The 16,820-nt window shown below is 41.7% G+C and overlaps 1 protein-coding gene across 2 annotated transcripts in view; it reads left to right on the top strand.

The window, feature by feature from the left end:
* SCAF4 (SR-related CTD associated factor 4) overlaps nt 1-16,820 on the top strand; it is a 72,320-nt gene that overhangs the window by 44,446 nt on the left and 11,054 nt on the right. For both annotated transcript variants that reach the window (XM_045002309.1, XM_045002308.1), the window contains exons 12-19: nt 3,238-3,428; nt 6,865-6,965; nt 8,092-8,205; nt 8,880-9,036; nt 10,553-10,707; nt 15,658-15,832; nt 15,971-16,051; nt 16,163-16,354. In XM_045002309.1, coding sequence (XP_044858244.1) covers nt 3,238-3,428; nt 6,865-6,965; nt 8,092-8,205; nt 8,880-9,036; nt 10,553-10,707; nt 15,658-15,832; nt 15,971-16,051; nt 16,163-16,354 — 1,166 coding nt within the window. The remainder of the gene's footprint in view (nt 1-3,237; nt 3,429-6,864; nt 6,966-8,091; nt 8,206-8,879; nt 9,037-10,552; nt 10,708-15,657; nt 15,833-15,970; nt 16,052-16,162; nt 16,355-16,820) is intronic.

Here is a 16,820-nt window from a genome sequence, read left to right as displayed (position 1 = left end):
CACACAGAGAAAGCGCTTTGAGCCCCCGTCTCCCCTGTGTTGTTATCCTACGCAGCCTAGGCAGGACTACTCCAGGAAGCAGGGCAGGCCTCCCCAGTCCCCACCCACCCAAGGCCAGGGTTCGGCAAGGCAGCCCTCCGGTTCCAAACACGCCTTTTGAGGGTACACCCAGGCGATGCACCAGACCACATCCTGGATCTTTCTCCCTGTTTCTTGAACCATCTATCCCACTTCTATTGTGCGTGGACCCAGATAACTTCAGACTGCTGGATGCAGTGCACAGTAGAATTGGGATATTCTCTCCAATTGGGATATTCTCTCCACTTGCATCCGACGAAGTGGGTATTCACCCACGAAAGCTCATGCTGCAAAACGTCTGTTAGTCTATAAGGTGCCACAGGATTCTTTGCTGCTCTCCAATTCTGTTCCTCCCTTCCCTTCCATCCCCCTTCCCCGTCCCTCTTCAGGGACCACTCTCACGAGCAACTTCTTGTACAGGAGGTGCAAACGCTCCTAAGTGCAGGAGCAGTAGAGGAGGTTCCTCAGGAGCTATGGGGAAAGGGATTCTATTCCTGATAAAAAGCCAAAGGGGGTCTCAGACCCATTCTCGACCAGCAAAACCTCAACAGATTCATGAAACTGAAGTTTCTCATGGTATCTTTGCCATCATCATTCCCTCCCTGGATCCTGGGGAACTTGTATGCTGCCCTTGACTTGAAGGACACATACTTTCATATATCGATAGTCCTGTCCCCCAGGAGGTTCCTCAGGTTCGTAGTGAACTGCAGTCATCTTACAGTCCTCCCCTTTGGCCTGTCAGCGGCCCCTCGCGTGTTTACCAAGTGTATGGCAGTTGTCGCTGCTTTCCTGAGGAGACGGCAGGTGTTCCCATACCTCGACAACTGGCTTGTCAGGGACCACTCCAGGGCGCAGGTAGAGGCGCATGTAAACCTGATACGGTCAGCCTTTGACAGAGGGTCTATTGCTGAACGTGCCAATGTCAACCCTATCCCCTACCCAGAGGGGAGAGTTTATAGGAGCAATCCTGGACTCCACTCACACAAGAGTATTTCTTCCGGAGCCTCGCTTCCAAGCCATTTGCTCCATCATAGAGGACTTCAGGCGTTTTCACACCGCAGTGGTGCAGAGCTGCTTGAAGCTGCTAGGTCACATGGCCGCATAGCACATATGTAGTTCAGTGTGCAAGACTGCGCCTCAGGCCTCTCTAGGCTTGGCTGGCATTAGTGTACCAACCAAACAGAGACAATCTGGACAAGATCGTTTCGCTCCCACCTCTGGTTATAGAGTCCCTCCTATAACTGGAGAGACCCTCCATATGCTGGTTTAATCCTCAAGTGGCATGCACAGGGGTGCCCTTCTCCAGGCCCCATCCCTCAATGTCCCTTGTCATGGACATATCAGCGTTGGGGTGGGGAGCACATCTAGGGGCCCTCAGGACTCAAGGCTTCTGGTCCCAAGCAGAGCTCTTACTTCACATCAATGTCGGGGAGCAGAGAGCGGGTCGCCTAGCCTGCCAAACTTTCCAATCCCATCTGGAAGGCTGGTGCATATCGGTCATGATGGACAATACAATAGCAATGTTTTATATAAACAGACAAGGTGGAGCACGCGCCTCTCCCCTCTACCAGGAAGACCTCAAGCTGTGGGACTTCTGCATAGCCCACTCAATACACCTAGAGGCATCTTACTTCCAGGATTCCAGAATGAGCTGGAGGACCATCTCAACAGGTCCTTCCACAACCATGAGTGGTCCATTCGCCTGGACATCGTGAACAGCATCTTCCAACAGTGGGGGTTCCCCAGGTAGATCTGTTCACGACAAGACTCAATAGAAAGTGAGCAAGTGAACTGCAAAGTTCAGCAGTTTTGCTCCTTCCTGAACCACAGCCCTGACTCTATCACGGATGCATTTCTCCTTCCCTGGAAGGACCACCTGTTCTATGCATTCCCACCCTTCTCGCTCATTCACAAGGTCCTGTTCAAGGTCAGAAGGGAAAGAGCGTCTGTCATACTGATAGCTGCAGCCTAGCCCTGTCAACACAGGTATACCACGCTCCTGGAATTGTCAGTAGACACCCCAATCGCCTTGCCTTTGGTGCTAAACCTAATCACCCAGGACCACGGATGCCTCCAGCATCCCAACCTCGTCTCTCTCCACCTCATGGCATGGAAGCATCATAGCTAAACCCCATGGAATTGACATGCTCAGAGCCTATAAGAGAGGTCCTCCTCGGCAGCAGGAAACCATCCACTAGAGCTACATACGTGGTCAAGTAGAAGAGATTTTTGATTTTGGCGATGCAGAAGGGTACATCTGATGAAAGCATCAATACCCCTCATCTTGCATTTGAAGCAGCTAGGTCTAGCGGTTTCATCCTTAAAGGTTCACCTGACGGCAAGCTCTGCGCTCCATCCAGGGGTTGACGGTTGATTGGTGTTCACTAGCCTGATGGGCTGCTTCCCCAGGGACTAGACAGGTTATACCCTCAAGTTCACCATCCAGTACCAATATGGGACCATAACCTGGTACTCTCCAGGTTAATGGTGGCCCCCCTTTGAGGCCTTAGCAACATGCTTGCTCTTCTACCTTTTCATGGAAGGTGGCATTCCTGGTCATGATAACTTCAGCCAGGAGGGTATCTGAGCTCAAGGCCTTGACATCCAGGGGGCTCCTGGACTGACCTGATAGATACCACTAGGGGAAAACCTTCCGACGATTGTGCACGCAGTGCACACACCTACTTAGAATGGACATGAGCAACAACATCTCAAAGAACAACAGTTACAAAAGGTAGAAACCATCTTTTTCACTGACATTTCTATTAATTTTTTAGTTGTCATCTTGTAAGAAAAGTTTTCCTCACTTATAGCTACAAGTACATTCTGTGATATAATAGATATTGGAGTTAGTGCCATAAAATAAAAGTGATAGAGGATATCAGAAGATGAAAGAATAATAAATTTAATAAATTACAACAGATTTGTAGTATAGATAAAGTATGTTTAGTTGTTTAAGTTTACAGTTGGTATAAATACTTATTTGGGATACACTATGTACTGTTATGTGTAAATGTCTAGTGTGTACACACCCTAATGCTTGATTTCAAAGTTTTAAAAAATACAATTGTTGAACTTTCGCTCCCGATGAGTCAAATAGAAATTTCTACTGTATGTTTAGACAAAGCATTGTATGTTAATATTTTTATTTAAAATTAGATCTCCAAAAAGGAGACGATCGAGGTCTGGATCTCGATCTCGAAGGTCACGTCATCGTCGCTCTCGTTCTCGATCCCGGGATAGGCGCCGACACTCTCCTAGATCTCGGTCACAGGAAAGGCGTGAACGAGAAAAAGAGAGAGAACGCAGATCAAAAGGCCTTCCTCAAATCAAATCAGAAACCGTTAGTGGTGAGTGCTCTCCTTTGGTCATTTTACTTTCAAAGGAAAGGAGGCTTTAGTGCAAAATGGTTCTTATTTATAGCATCATTTCTCAGGTGCTCAAGATTTTCTCTTTAAACAGCGGCATTCTGTGAAAAGGTGAGGAAATTTCTTTTAGCAGTTTGAGTTCTGTGAAGCTGAAGAAATTGTTAAAATTCCAGACAAATGTTACATCTAAAACAGTTGAAATTTCAAACATAGAATTTGGCTTCTAAACCCTTAACTAGGCACAATGCCTTCAATGGGTTTGAGAGATTTGTGGATGAATTATAAATGAGTGAAAAATCACTTTTGAGCACTCTCAGAAGACTCAAGTATTTTGCAATCTAATGATGACTGCCACACACGACCTCATTGCATGTTGTGTGGTCAATATGACAGACTGGTGGGGGGGAGGGAGAGAGGAGAGGGGAGGGGATGAGGGACTGCTGCTTTAACTCTTGCTGCCTTAGTTTGAACGAAATAACTCTTACAGAAACATGCCAAAATCAAGATTGGATGTTTTTCTAAGAGATGCTCTAGAAATTATTTTAGGGAAGTTCTATGGCCTGTGTTATACAGGAGGTCAGACTAGATGATCATGATGGTTCTCGTCTGCATTTGAAATCTTTGATGTAAAGCCTCAGACAATACACTTTCAGTAAGTGTTGGTGCCAGAGAGCTCTCAGTGCTGGAAAGTCATCCATGCTGCTTCAGATTCTAATGTGTCAGCACCACGAGGGCTGACTTCTTAGTGCCGATGGTGGTCTTAGATTTGACTTGGTTGCTATTCCCTTTTGACAATAGTGCTGTGCCACTGTCTCATCTGTTGGTGCAGTTAGACCTGGGCTGTCAGATGACTTTGGGTTCCTCTGATCTCTACCATCAAATATAGGAGGAACTTTGAGGTGAGGAAAAAAGAAAAACAAAGACCTGGATCTGAGGGGAGGGAAATGTCCTCAAACTCCAGTTGCATCTCCTGATGTTGCCAATTCCTCAGTTGAAGACTGGGTCTCCTAAAGATCAAGGGAACTCTCTTGTGCCAGGGTTGTTGCCTCTTCCTCTACAAGGGCCATCTAAAAGGCCAGACAAAGGGATGAGTCTCCTCCATGTCAGTCTCAGTGCTAAGGATTGCCTGGTTTAAGCTTGGTGCCATCTGAGCTGGGCTTTGAGGTATGCCTGGATGCATCCTGGGAAGAAACAATCCCAAACCATAGTGGTATTCGTCTCTCCTCCTATTACAAAGCTGTTTGAGTGAATTCATGCCATCTCCCTTTTGTGGGTCGTGTTATACTTTGATAGTGTAGCCTTATTGGAATACCTCTGTACCTTGGGATTCCTCAGGCTTTGTAAAGAGGGAAGCCAAGTCTGCACCCAGTCTTGTTCTTTGGCTTCTCCCAAGAAATCTGTAGTTCTCACAGAGTCTGCCTTGACGAGTTGTGCAGCCTGGTTCCTCTTCTCTGCTGTTCAGCACTGTAGATCTGTCTGAATCAGAAGGACTTTGGTGTGGAGGATGTGGAGCTGATACTGAACCTTGTGTTGTCTACATTTCTAGATTAAAAAAAGTATGGAGGCTTCTTCTACATTTTCCCTGGGGATATGAAGTAGTTCCTGGAGTCAGTAGACAAAATAAGAGACCTTGAATTTAGTGTCAGTCCAGGAGAAGACCTATCCTCTTTGATATCTGTGGGTAAAGGCTGAAGCAGGGTTACTTTGCCTGTTAATGAGGAACTTTTTGACTAGCCAGACACATTTGAGCAGCGCACTTTCAAATACTTTTATTAGAGGTGAAAAGACCTATCAAGTGCCTCAGGTGTTTAGATGCTTCTTTTCCAATCCCTCTCCCAATTTCTTTGTCATGTCTGTTGCCACTGGGAGATCCAGGTTGTCTAGGGTTAGCCATTCTATACCTGCTTGCAGGGGAGAGTAAAAGGATAGATGCCATGAGTCAAATTCTGCCATACTTACTTTTGGAGTGGTGGTTGTGGAAGCCTGTATTTTGAACTACCTCTGTTCCATTTTCAACCTAAAGAACCAAGTTAATTGTAATAAATTTAAATACACTTCTTGTCTACAAATCCCTGACACTATTCCTTCCTGACTTAAAAAAAAAACAACAAAAAAACCCACCTCTCTAATCAATAAGTGTTTCCATCTACTAACCAAAGAAGGGAACCATTTAAGTGTGCCCTTGTTGCCAAGAAGGCTAATGGACTGTACAAGTAGGGGCATTGCCAGCAGATCGAGGGACGTGATCATTCCCCTCTATTCGACATTGGTGAGGCCTCATCTGGAGTACTGTGTCCAGTTTTGGGCCCCACACTACAAGAAGGATGTAGAAAAATTGGAAAGAGTCTAGCGAAGGACAACAAAATGATTAGGGGGCTGGAGCACATGACTTATGAGGAGAGGCTGAGGGAACTGGGATTGTTTAGTCTGCAGAAGAGAAGAATGAGAGGGGATTTGATAGCTGCTTTCAACTACCTGAAAGGGGGTTCCAAAGAGGATGGATCTAGACTATTCTCAGTGGTACCTGATGACAGAACAAGGAGTAATGGTCTCAAGTTGCAGTGGGGTAGGTTTAGGTTGGATATTAGGAAAAACCTTTTCACTAGGAGGGTGGTGGAATGGGTTCCCTAGGGAGGTGGTGGAATCTCCATTCTTAGAGGTTTTTAAGGCCCGGCTTGACAAAGCCCTGGCTGGGATGATTTAGTTGGGAATTGGTCCTGCTTTGAGCAGGGGGTTGGACTAGATGACCTCCTGAGGTCCCTTCCAACCCTGATATTCTATGATTCTAAGAGGAGGGATCTGTCATCCATTGGAATTGATTTATCCTATCTGCTGGAAAGAAGGCCTTATCTTGTGCCTGCCAAGTACCACCTCACTAGCAAGATCTTTCATTATGTATTGTCACCTATCTAGAATCTGTCACCTTGGCCTGTAATTGAAGTGTGAAACATTGGGAGTCAGTATTTGCCTTATTGGGGTTCATTCATTATAATTTGTTGGGAAATCCACAGGTCTGCACTGACACAGCAGTAAAAAAATCCCCCCCCCCTTTCTATCACGAATTTTAAAATTCATGACTCTTTAAAATTCCCAGTCAATTAAGCATTTATTTATAATTTTGAAATCAGTGCATACATTCTAACAATGGTGGGTGGTGATGTAGTCATGGCTAAATAGAACCCTGAATTCAGCTCCTGGCAGGTAAAAAAAACGGAAATAACTTTCAAATGTTTTTGTTTTAAAAGATATTTATTTTGTAATATTATAAATAAAGAAAAATATTTATAATTCAAGTAACAGAAAAAAAGCTTCAATTTATCTTTAATGGCCATTTTAACACAAGCCTTTATATTGCAAAAGTAAAATGTAAAAGTGCTAATAGTAACGTCCTAAGTGTCAGACTTTATTTTTCTTCTAGTTTGTAGTACTACACTCTGGGTAGGACAACTAGACAAAAGAACAACTCAGCAAGATGTTGGAAGTCTTTTAGAGGAGTTTGGCCCGATTGAATCTATAAATGTGAGTATAAATAGTGAAATATAAGCAAAGGTCATGATATGCCTTTGTTATAAAGAGGCCTTTTATTTATAAACAACTTTTTTATTTAAAACAACTTTTTGTTTGTGTTCATTCCCAAGATCAACACTTACCTTTTTCTCTATACCATCATCTTTTTTTGAACTATTGCCACTGTTTGATTTGTGGAAAATATGAATCGGTTGTTACAAGACACTTGCTTTTAAAAGCACCATTGTTCTTGGGGTAAACCCAGAAGAGTACCCCAATTTCATGAGACCATGCTTTGTCTTAGGAGACCCAAGTGAAAGATGGTGGATGAGGAGCTTAGCTGCAGGATGCTCGCTGCACAGCTGTTGTCCTCCATTCTTCTGCCCAAAGTTTGATTGTGTGGAGACCCCTTGATTGCAGAAACTTGTTTATGTAATATTCTCCTAGTACACTTTTCTTCCTCTTCCTTTAAGCTTACAGCAGTCCTTCTTAATTTTTTGTTGTTTTGATATAGCTTATGGTCCTCCTAGGAGTGAAACTTAAAAAATAAAAAACAAAAATCCATAATTTGGCTGTAGCTTCTCTCTGCTACCTCTAATTCCTCAAAACAAATTAGAGGTAGCTTTGTAAAAATAGATTTTAAAAAGTGACTATTCTTAAAATGATTACAACCATTTGAAGAGAAAACTGTGAAAGCAGAGGTGTAGGTGGCAATTTGTAGTTTTTAGAAAAACAAAGTGCTTGTGTATTAGAGGAAAACCATTAAAAATGCCATGATCTTGGAGCTAATTTATGTATATGCTATTCTCAGCCATATTCAGGATGGAGTACTTTTCGTGAGTATGTTCCCTCACATGGAATATCTACATTGTGGCATAAGCACTTGCCCCCTTGTTTACCAGGCTACACTTTCTAAACAGGAATTTTAGATGGATAAATATTAATGTCTTCCTGATATTAGTTTAAAAGGCTATCCACTAATAAGTATTAGATCTGTTTATGCCCTCTAACTCATCCAGAGGTCTTCCTGACATGCAAGACTGTTGTTACAGCCTACTTCTGTTTAATAATACATTGGTTACCTTTTGTTTTACCAAGTGTAGCAGCTTGAATAATGTTGTTCCTGTACATGTAACAGATGATACCGCCTAGAGGATGTGCCTATATTGTAATGGTTCACAGACAGGATGCTTACCGTGCCCTACAAAAACTGAGCCGAGGCAACTTCAAAGTCAATCAGAAATCTATAAAGGTACTACTTTGAAATTTTTTATAATAGATTCAAACAGTTTTAAAACTTAGCATAATCTTTAAATTTAATATTTTATATATAGCATGATGTTCAGTAACTTAGGTGAATGCCCTATTTAGTTTGGTTATTGGTGAGCATTTGGTATATGGAAATTGATGAAATTTGGATCCTTTTTCCTCTTCCAGGTCACTAACAAGGGTTTCTCTTAAGTTGATAAAAGGGTGCCTGTCTTAAATTCCCTTTGTCTTGTAATCATTTTCGGGAAACCCACAAAGAAAATAGAGTACTAAATAAAGTGAAGCTGATTCAGTAGTGGCATTCTTTCTTCTGAATCAGTAACCCAGTATTGTTTTAGAGAGTTCAGTGCTGTCTTCTTGAATGAAACTGAAATGAAGTGCTGATCATTTAAAATAAATCAAAATCTTATAGCATCTTTTACAAAATATGTGGAAGAATTAGCCCAGACAATCTAGTTAAATTCCAGTATTTATAATTGCCTAAATTTCTCCTGCAGGTCCGGTTGGACACAGTCTCCTTCTGTTGCTTCCTGACCTATGTTGTGATGCTGAATGCTGTTTAATTTTAAGTGCCTATTTTCTGAGTACTGAACAAAAAAGTTAAAATGCAGCTGGGCTCTGACTTTTTTTTTTCTTTTTTCTTTTTTCCTTCTTAAGATTGCGTGGGCTTTAAATAAAGGAATTAAACCAGACTACAAGCAGTATTGGGATGTAGAATTAGGTGTTACCTACGTACCATGGGACAAAGTGAAGCCTGAAGATCTTGAAAGTTTTTGTGAAGGAGGAATGTTGGACAATGAAACTCTTAGCCCAGGTAAAATACACAGATTTTTTTTAAATCATCTTCAAATGAATTATTTTGGGTTGATTTAACTAGAGCTGTGAATAGTTTGTTTCAATGAAATCTTTGTTATTTACAAACATGTTAATATTAATTGTATAGAAATATTGTATTTGTCTTGACCTAAACTATATGCATAGACTTCTGTATGTGTACTGAAAATGCAAGTTTTGTTAAGTTTATAATAAGAAAATAGCGATAGATATCGTGGTAAAGACCTTAATGGGAATTACCAAATTATGGCTCAACACAAGTGCTAACGATAGCTTTTATTACTAACTGTTGTGGTTTAAGAAGTGCATAAAACAACCATGTGACCAAAACTTACTTTAAAGTTGGAAGTTATTGTGTCTGTTTTTGTGAACTGGTGATATGGAACACTAGACTATTGTTGATTTTAACAATTTAGCCATTGATATGTGTGAGAAACTTCAGTGGCTGATCAGTGTTATTTCAGCCTTCTTCATTGTTCTATCCAATTTTTAGCTAGCTCTGGGTCATCTTTTCTCCCAGATAAATGCTTTAATAAGCAAAAAAGCCAAGAATACATTAAAATGAGCGATATGTGAAAGCTTATTCAGAGATAATCTGGGATAGACTTCACATTGGCTTTTCTCAAATTTTTTTTACTTCCAGCAACCTAAGTGATTTCAGGCATTTTGTATCATCTCAGCCACTATTTCAGTCTCATCTCAGTGCAGCATTTCTGTTGATAGCAAATCAACACTTTTGTTCCATCATCAAGAATGGCATTCTAAATCTCTTGTCTTTTCTCTTGCTGTTTTATTTTTTTTTGTGTTTAATATCTGGACTGTTTCTCCATGTAGTTTTTTGCCTCATCCATCTTGCTTTTTTCTCTGCTGGTTTCTAAGAAAGCATTGATTGGCAATAGGGACCTCCCCTAAATATGTCCTCATTCCATTATAAAATGAGTTTGGAGCTATAGCTAATGCTTCTCTAGTGGTGCTTGACTAGTGTTTTCTCTTTTTGTTTTGCACAGGAGTGTGTTGTACCACACAGTAGTAATACAATATTAGTGCTCCCAACATGGTGATTATCAGAGGGAAAAGCTGTCTTTGCCTTGCCCTGGAATAACTAATTATGCATACTGACTGTTGGAACATACTGTTGTTCCAAGTAACATCCCACTGTTTTCATTATTGTCGCTAATGTGCTTCAGAATCCTTTGCAGAAATGCAACAGCAGTTCTGAATGCAAAGATGAGTCACATCAGCTGTTAAATGACTATTGGAAGACTTTTTTTTTTATTTTACTTGCCTTCCTTTAGTGACTGCTTGTTGTACAGTCTGTATTTACAGAGATTTTTCAGTTTGTATTTTCAGAAACACCTTTACATATAATTTGTTATAGGGACAGCTAGCTGATTGTTTGCAACATAATCGTCACATTGGCTTTACTTAGCAGCAGTCGACAGTGACTAAATATTCATACTTTTTCAACTGAACTGGCTTCTATTTATTTCCTGTAGAGTGGAAAGGAATTTCTAAGAAATCTGAAAATGAAGTAGCTCAAAATGGAGGTGCAGAAACTACACATAATGAACCAGTGTCACCTATCCCTAAAGCATTGCCTGTTCCAATTCCTGTTCCCATACCGGCACCTATAACAGTACCTCCTCCACAGGTGAGATTGTTTACTCGTTTCTCTCCATTTGCTGCTGGATAGCTGCAACTAGAAACATATTTAAATCATAGTTCAACTTGTCAGTGCATGAATTAATCATAGAGACGGGAGGGTGGGGGAAACAGAAGTCACAGAGTATCTCAGGTAGCATTTAGCCTTTTTTTATTCTGGTATGCCCGTCTGCTAACTGGTAACCCTGGCAGTGTGTCACACATACTATCTTCTTTTCCCACATCCAGCTTCTACCTGATACCAACTGCTTGAATCTTTTTTTTACAAAAAAAAGGCAATGCAACTTCAGCCTAGTCTTACCTCCCAGTTGAGCACACCTTAGCAAAAAGCAACTGGTCTGATCCTAGCTGCTGAACTAAGTCTCAATGATAGTAACAAAAGAACTTTAAAAATCACAGAAGATGGAGATGAGGTATATGTGACGGGGTGGGTCACAGAACCCTCTTGGGAACTGTCAACTGATGTGCCAAGACTACTTCTGACTCTGCTTTCCCTGCCAGCTCAGGACTCTAGCACCCCGTCTTGTTGAGCCAGACACATCCATCTGCTCCAAAACCAACCCAGGGTCTGAATTACTTGCCGCAAAGCTGCAGACCTAACTGAAAGCAGCCTACAGAAGTGTTCCTGTCTTTAACACTCAGATGCCCAACTCCCAATGGGGTCTAAACCCCAAATAAATCAATTTTACCTTGTATAAAGCTTATACAGTTTAAACTCCATAAATTGTTCACCCTCTATAACACTGAGGGAGATATGCACAGCTGTTCCCTCCCACCCCCGCCCCCGGTTAATACATACTCTGGGTTAATTAATAAGTAAAAAGTGATTTTTATTAAACACAGAAAGTAGGATTTAAGTGGTTCCAAGTAATAGCAGATAGAATAAAGTGAATTACCAAGCAAAATAAAATAGAACACGCAAGTCTATGTCTAAGAAACTGAATACAGATAAAAACCTCACCCAGTAAGCTTCCTTTTACAGACTAGTCTCCTTCTAGCCTGGGTCCAGCAAACACTCACACCCCCTGTAGTTACTGTCCTTTGTTCCAGTTTCTTTCAGGTATCCTTGGGTTGGAGAGGCTCTCTCTTTAATCATAGAATATCAGAGTTGGAAGGGACCTCAGGAGGTCATCTAGTCCAACCCCCTGCTCAAAGCAGGACTAATCCCCAGACAGATTTTTGCCCCAATCTCTAAATGGCCCCCTCAAGGATTGAACTCATAACCCTGGGTTTAGCAGGCCAATGCTCAAACCACTGAGCTGTCCCTCCCCCCAGCTGAAGACAAAATGGAGGGGTCTCCCAGGGGTTTAAGTAGACTTTCTCTTGTGGGTGGAGACCCCCTCCTCACTCCTATGCAAAGTCCAGCTCCAAGATGGAGTTTTGGAGTCACATGGGCAAGTCACATGTCCGTGAATGACTGAGTTTCTTACCAGCCAAGCCATATTCCTGGGAAGGCCCCGATGTGGATTGGCGTCTCCAAGTTCATTGTTGGCTTGTATCCTTCTTCCCAGAGCCACGTAGTCTGAGGTGATCTGCTCAAGGTCGTTTTTGGCGGTATCACTGATGCCCATGTGGATAAATAGGAAGGTGTAGCGGTCCGAGGCCTTGATGTGTCTTGGCAGACTCTATCACATCCTGAATTCAGGTTCCAGGCAAGCAGCACACTTCTCGGGATTCCCAGTCCAGATGGCTGATGAATGTCTCCATCACCCTTAGGAGGGAGGCCCTGACCACCACCACCTTTCTCCTCCACTTGGGAATGATAGTAGTGGAACCTCCATTCCTAGGACAATGCATCCCTTGTCTTCCAGTCAACAGGGGTCTCCTTCTGATCCATTCCCTCAGATTACTCAAAGGCATTCTCAGCAGTGGTACCTGTACCGAGAGCTTGAAAATGGTTGCTTACCTCTGTGCTGGAGGTATACCAGTTTCCATCCTCCTTTTGGAGGTCTTTCACTGCTCTTCAGTCCCCCCTGGACTGCCTTCAATGATTCTTCAGAATGCTGTGCCCACAGTACCAAATCCTGACTTTTATTCCGGAAGCTTTGGTCCAATAAACGTTACTGCATGAGTTTTCTTAACCAGATTGGTTGTAACCTTTCAATCTGTCAGTTTATCACAAGAGTGCATTAGCTTGTTCCATATGCTGTTATAAACTAACTTTCCTTGCTATTGACTTAAAAGTAATAAATACAGCCCTTGTAGAATTTGAACAAAAATTAGTGTTTTCGATACTTCACTGAGTTAGCCTTTGAGTACTTCACTAAAAGTTTAGAAAAATCCATTGTTATGGTGCAGTAATGCTGCTTCTTTGAGGAGTGTCCCTATGGGTTCTCTGTTTCAGGTGTGCTTGCACTGCATACGCCTTTGATCCGAGACTTTCATTAGCTGTGTCAGTTCAGCCCGTGCATGCACCCTACACAACCTCCTGCCCCACCCCAAGGCTGTAGAGGGCTGCCTGGGTGAACCAGCCTCACTTCCTTCTCAACTGCCTTGGCCTGAGATGCAGCTTTAGTATGTCTGTCTTGAGCGTGCCTTGGCTGTTTTTTTCTCCTTAGGCCTGGTCTACACTAAGAAGGGGGTTCGAGTTAGGGTACGCAAATTCAGCTACGTGAATAGCGTAGCTGAATTTGAAGTACCCTAATTCGAACAACTCACCCGTCCAGACGCGGCGGGGTCGAACTCCGCAGCTCCCCCATCGACTCCGCCAACTCCTTCTGCCGAGGTGGAGTACCGGAGTCGACCGCGGCGCTTCCGGAGTTCGAACTATCGCGTCTAGATCAGACGCGATAGTTCGAACTCCAAAAAGTCGAACTCTCCGCGTCGAACCGGCAGGTAAGTGTAGACGTACCCTTAGTCTTTTAGTTAGTTAGATTAGCTTAGTTTAGTAATTGAAAGGATTAGTTTTGTTCCTCTGTCCTCCCTCTGGAGAGACTTCCTTTCCTTGGAAGGGCATGCCGGGCTCACCAGGATTCAAAGTGTGCTTCCCTTGCTGGGAAACCATCCCTGTTAGTGGTCTTGACAGTCACTGTAACAGTGGATGCATCCCTGTTGGGCGGGAGAGCTCCAAGGCAGATGGTCACTTCAAGAAACCAGTCTTCACATCAACCTATTGGAACTCAGGGCAGTCAGGAGTTCCTGCCTTCATTTTCTGCCTCTCATCAGGGACAAGTCAATCTGTGTCATGCAACCTACAAGCAGGAATGAGATCTTCCCTCTTCTGTGCGCTAAAGCAATACAGCTTATGAAAAGACAGTTAGTCACGAACCTAGGGAGCAACGAACAGAGAAGACGCAAACACAAGGAGTTTGCCTGGGAGTTCTCCTAGGGAGAGAGCACAGAGTTTTTGCCTCTCAGGCTTCCAGAAGCAATAAAAACATGGTCTGAAGAGGCTCTTGATACATTACAAGGAAGAAAATATGGGTAGTGAGATAGTGAGGTATCAACTATTGTGACCTGCACAGGATATGTTTGGTTTTCTCCTGGAGGATAGAAGCGACTTCATCTGTATGAAGTGTAAGCCAGTCTCCCTACTGGAAGAAATGGTTAAAGGACTAGAAGGCCCAAGTATCAATCCTGCTTTTCTTTGAAGCAGATTATTTGCCTTTTTCCATTCCTTTCTAGGAAGTAGATACCACCCAAAAATCCACCATTGATCAGTAACTACATGTAGTCTTCCAAATGACCCATTAGAGATCTTTTTAGGTCTCTCAATTAATGAGGCAGTCTTTTTAAAACTTAAATCTTCAGTATGTTTTAGTAGTATCATGGCTATTACTATTGGGAATTGGGAACAGAAAATGCTCTCCTGTTATTACTTGGTGTAATACACTGAAAAAGTTTTGTTTCGCTTATGTTTGGGATATAGGTCTAATAGAGAAATTAATGCATAAAATTAAAACTCAACAAAGAGGACAAACACCTATCATATCATATGTAAACATCAGAAGTCCTTTTAATTTAATTTTCAGATAAGATACATTAACCAGGTGTAAACCCACCACACTTACCTTTTTTAGTAATAAATGAGATGTTGTTTTACACAAAATTTTTCCAGTAAAAATGTCGATGTACACTAGCAGGAAATACAGAAAACTCTCATAACACCTTTATGAAAACTGACTAATGACTGTATCTAAGAAATATAACCAAAACAATACACACAGCAGGAAGGAAATGTAAATTAAAACTAACTTTATAACACTTTAAAATAGGAAATATTATGTTGAGTCATATTTCAGGCATAGTCTAAACTTAAATAAACTTAAATAAAAATAAATTAAAGTCCGCTCTGAAAAACAAAGTTAAATTTAAAAAAAAAATTATGAGAATGGTGGGATAGGGTTGTATGTTCCTCTCAATCTCCATATCAAATTTGCTTATTTTATTGCAAAAAGACATCATCTTTGATAGATAGCTCGTGCAAACTCAGTCTAGGATCTGAGAGTTGAGCTGAGTCTTCCCTTCTTGTGCAACTGCCCTGTTTTATTCATTCTCTCTGAAGCACCTGGCATTGGTCACTGTCGGAAGACAGGATGCTGTAGTAGATGGACCATTGGTCTGACCCAGTATGGGTGTTCTTATGTTCTAAGGAATACAGTTCAGTTAAATCAAGAGCTATCATGGGTCTCCAGTGCTATTAGGAGTAAAAAGTACCTTTTTTGGCTACTCAGATGCAATGGAATCTGTGATCAAATCGTATCCTTATTTATAAGGTGCCATTTTTATCTAGTCACTTTTCAGAGCAGAACTGCAATTTAATGTGATGGTGTTTTGTGTGTTTGCCAGTGTTTGAGTAAAATCACAGCCATCTGTGATCAGTTTCAGTTTTGACAGTAAATTTGTTACTTTGTCTTGTCTAACAAAGTAAGCACAGCAGACTATTTCTCACCAAATGCATGTGGTTTTTGAGGCTAACTCTTCCTTCCTTCCTCTGTAGGTTCCACCACATCCATCGGTTCCACCACATCCATCAGGTCCCCCTGTAGTTGGTGCACTTCAGCCTCCTACTTTCACGGCTCCTTTAGGGATCCCTCCTCCTGGGTTTGGCCCTGGTGTACCACCACCACCTCCATTTTTGCGACCTGGATTCAATCCAATGCATTTGCCCCCAGGTATATGAAGTACTTCCAGAGAATATACTTTGATTTAAACTTTTAACCATTTAAAGTGTCTGCAATAAAACTGCAGAATTAAAATATGATCTTAAAAGTACATAGTGTTAAAATTTGTCAATTTTTGTGTTCATATAGGTTTTCTTCCTCCTGGACCGCCACCTCCTATAACCCCTCCAGTATCTGTTCCTCACACTCCAGGAATAAATATCCCAAATTGTAAGTGTGTGTGTGTGTACATTGATTAAGAGGACTATAGAGAGAAGGAATTAGGTGTATGCAGGAAAAATTACATCTAACTTTTCATATATTAATGTAATTGTTCCTCAGCTACTGTGGCTGGCATAAATGAAGACACTACAAAAGACTTATCTATTGGAAATCCCATTCCAACTGTGGTTTCTGGATCGAGAGGGAATGCTGAAACTAGTGATGGTTCCAAAATATTTGGAACTGGTCCACCACCTGTAGCACCTACTAACATACCTCCTCCACCTGTCACCCAACCTATTCCACTTCTTGGTAAGTTCATTTTTTATTGTTTGCATATTTTTCAATTTATGCTCAGTTTGTTTAAGAAACAGGGTTTTTTTAAAAGCAAACTAGGATATTTATGCTTCTTTCCTTGTTATCTATTTAAAATTTATGGGAAACTAACACAGTTCAGAGCAAGCTGTGTACTGAAAGTTCTATGTATGGCCAGTACTGGCCTTTTTATACATTTGGCTTGGTCTAGAACAAGCATTTAAACTTTAAATTTGTCTTCTGTTTCCTCATAAATGAAGACCCTATATTGTTAATCTACTTCTAAATCTTGGATAAAGTTTGGGACTGACTGACTCAGTCTAATGTTTAGACTGTTCCATCAAATATGTGTACACATCCAAATAAGACTTAATTTAGCAATTATCTTTATGACATCCTGGTGTTTGATCATATAACATGATCTGTGCTCTAAGCTTGAATTTTGTGTGCATGGAGAAAATTG

Source organism: Mauremys mutica, chromosome 1 (assembly GCF_020497125.1).
Source record: "Mauremys mutica isolate MM-2020 ecotype Southern chromosome 1, ASM2049712v1, whole genome shotgun sequence".
Lineage (NCBI taxonomy): Eukaryota > Metazoa > Chordata > Testudines > Geoemydidae > Mauremys > Mauremys mutica.
This window is presented reverse-complemented; position numbering and strand designations above follow the sequence as displayed.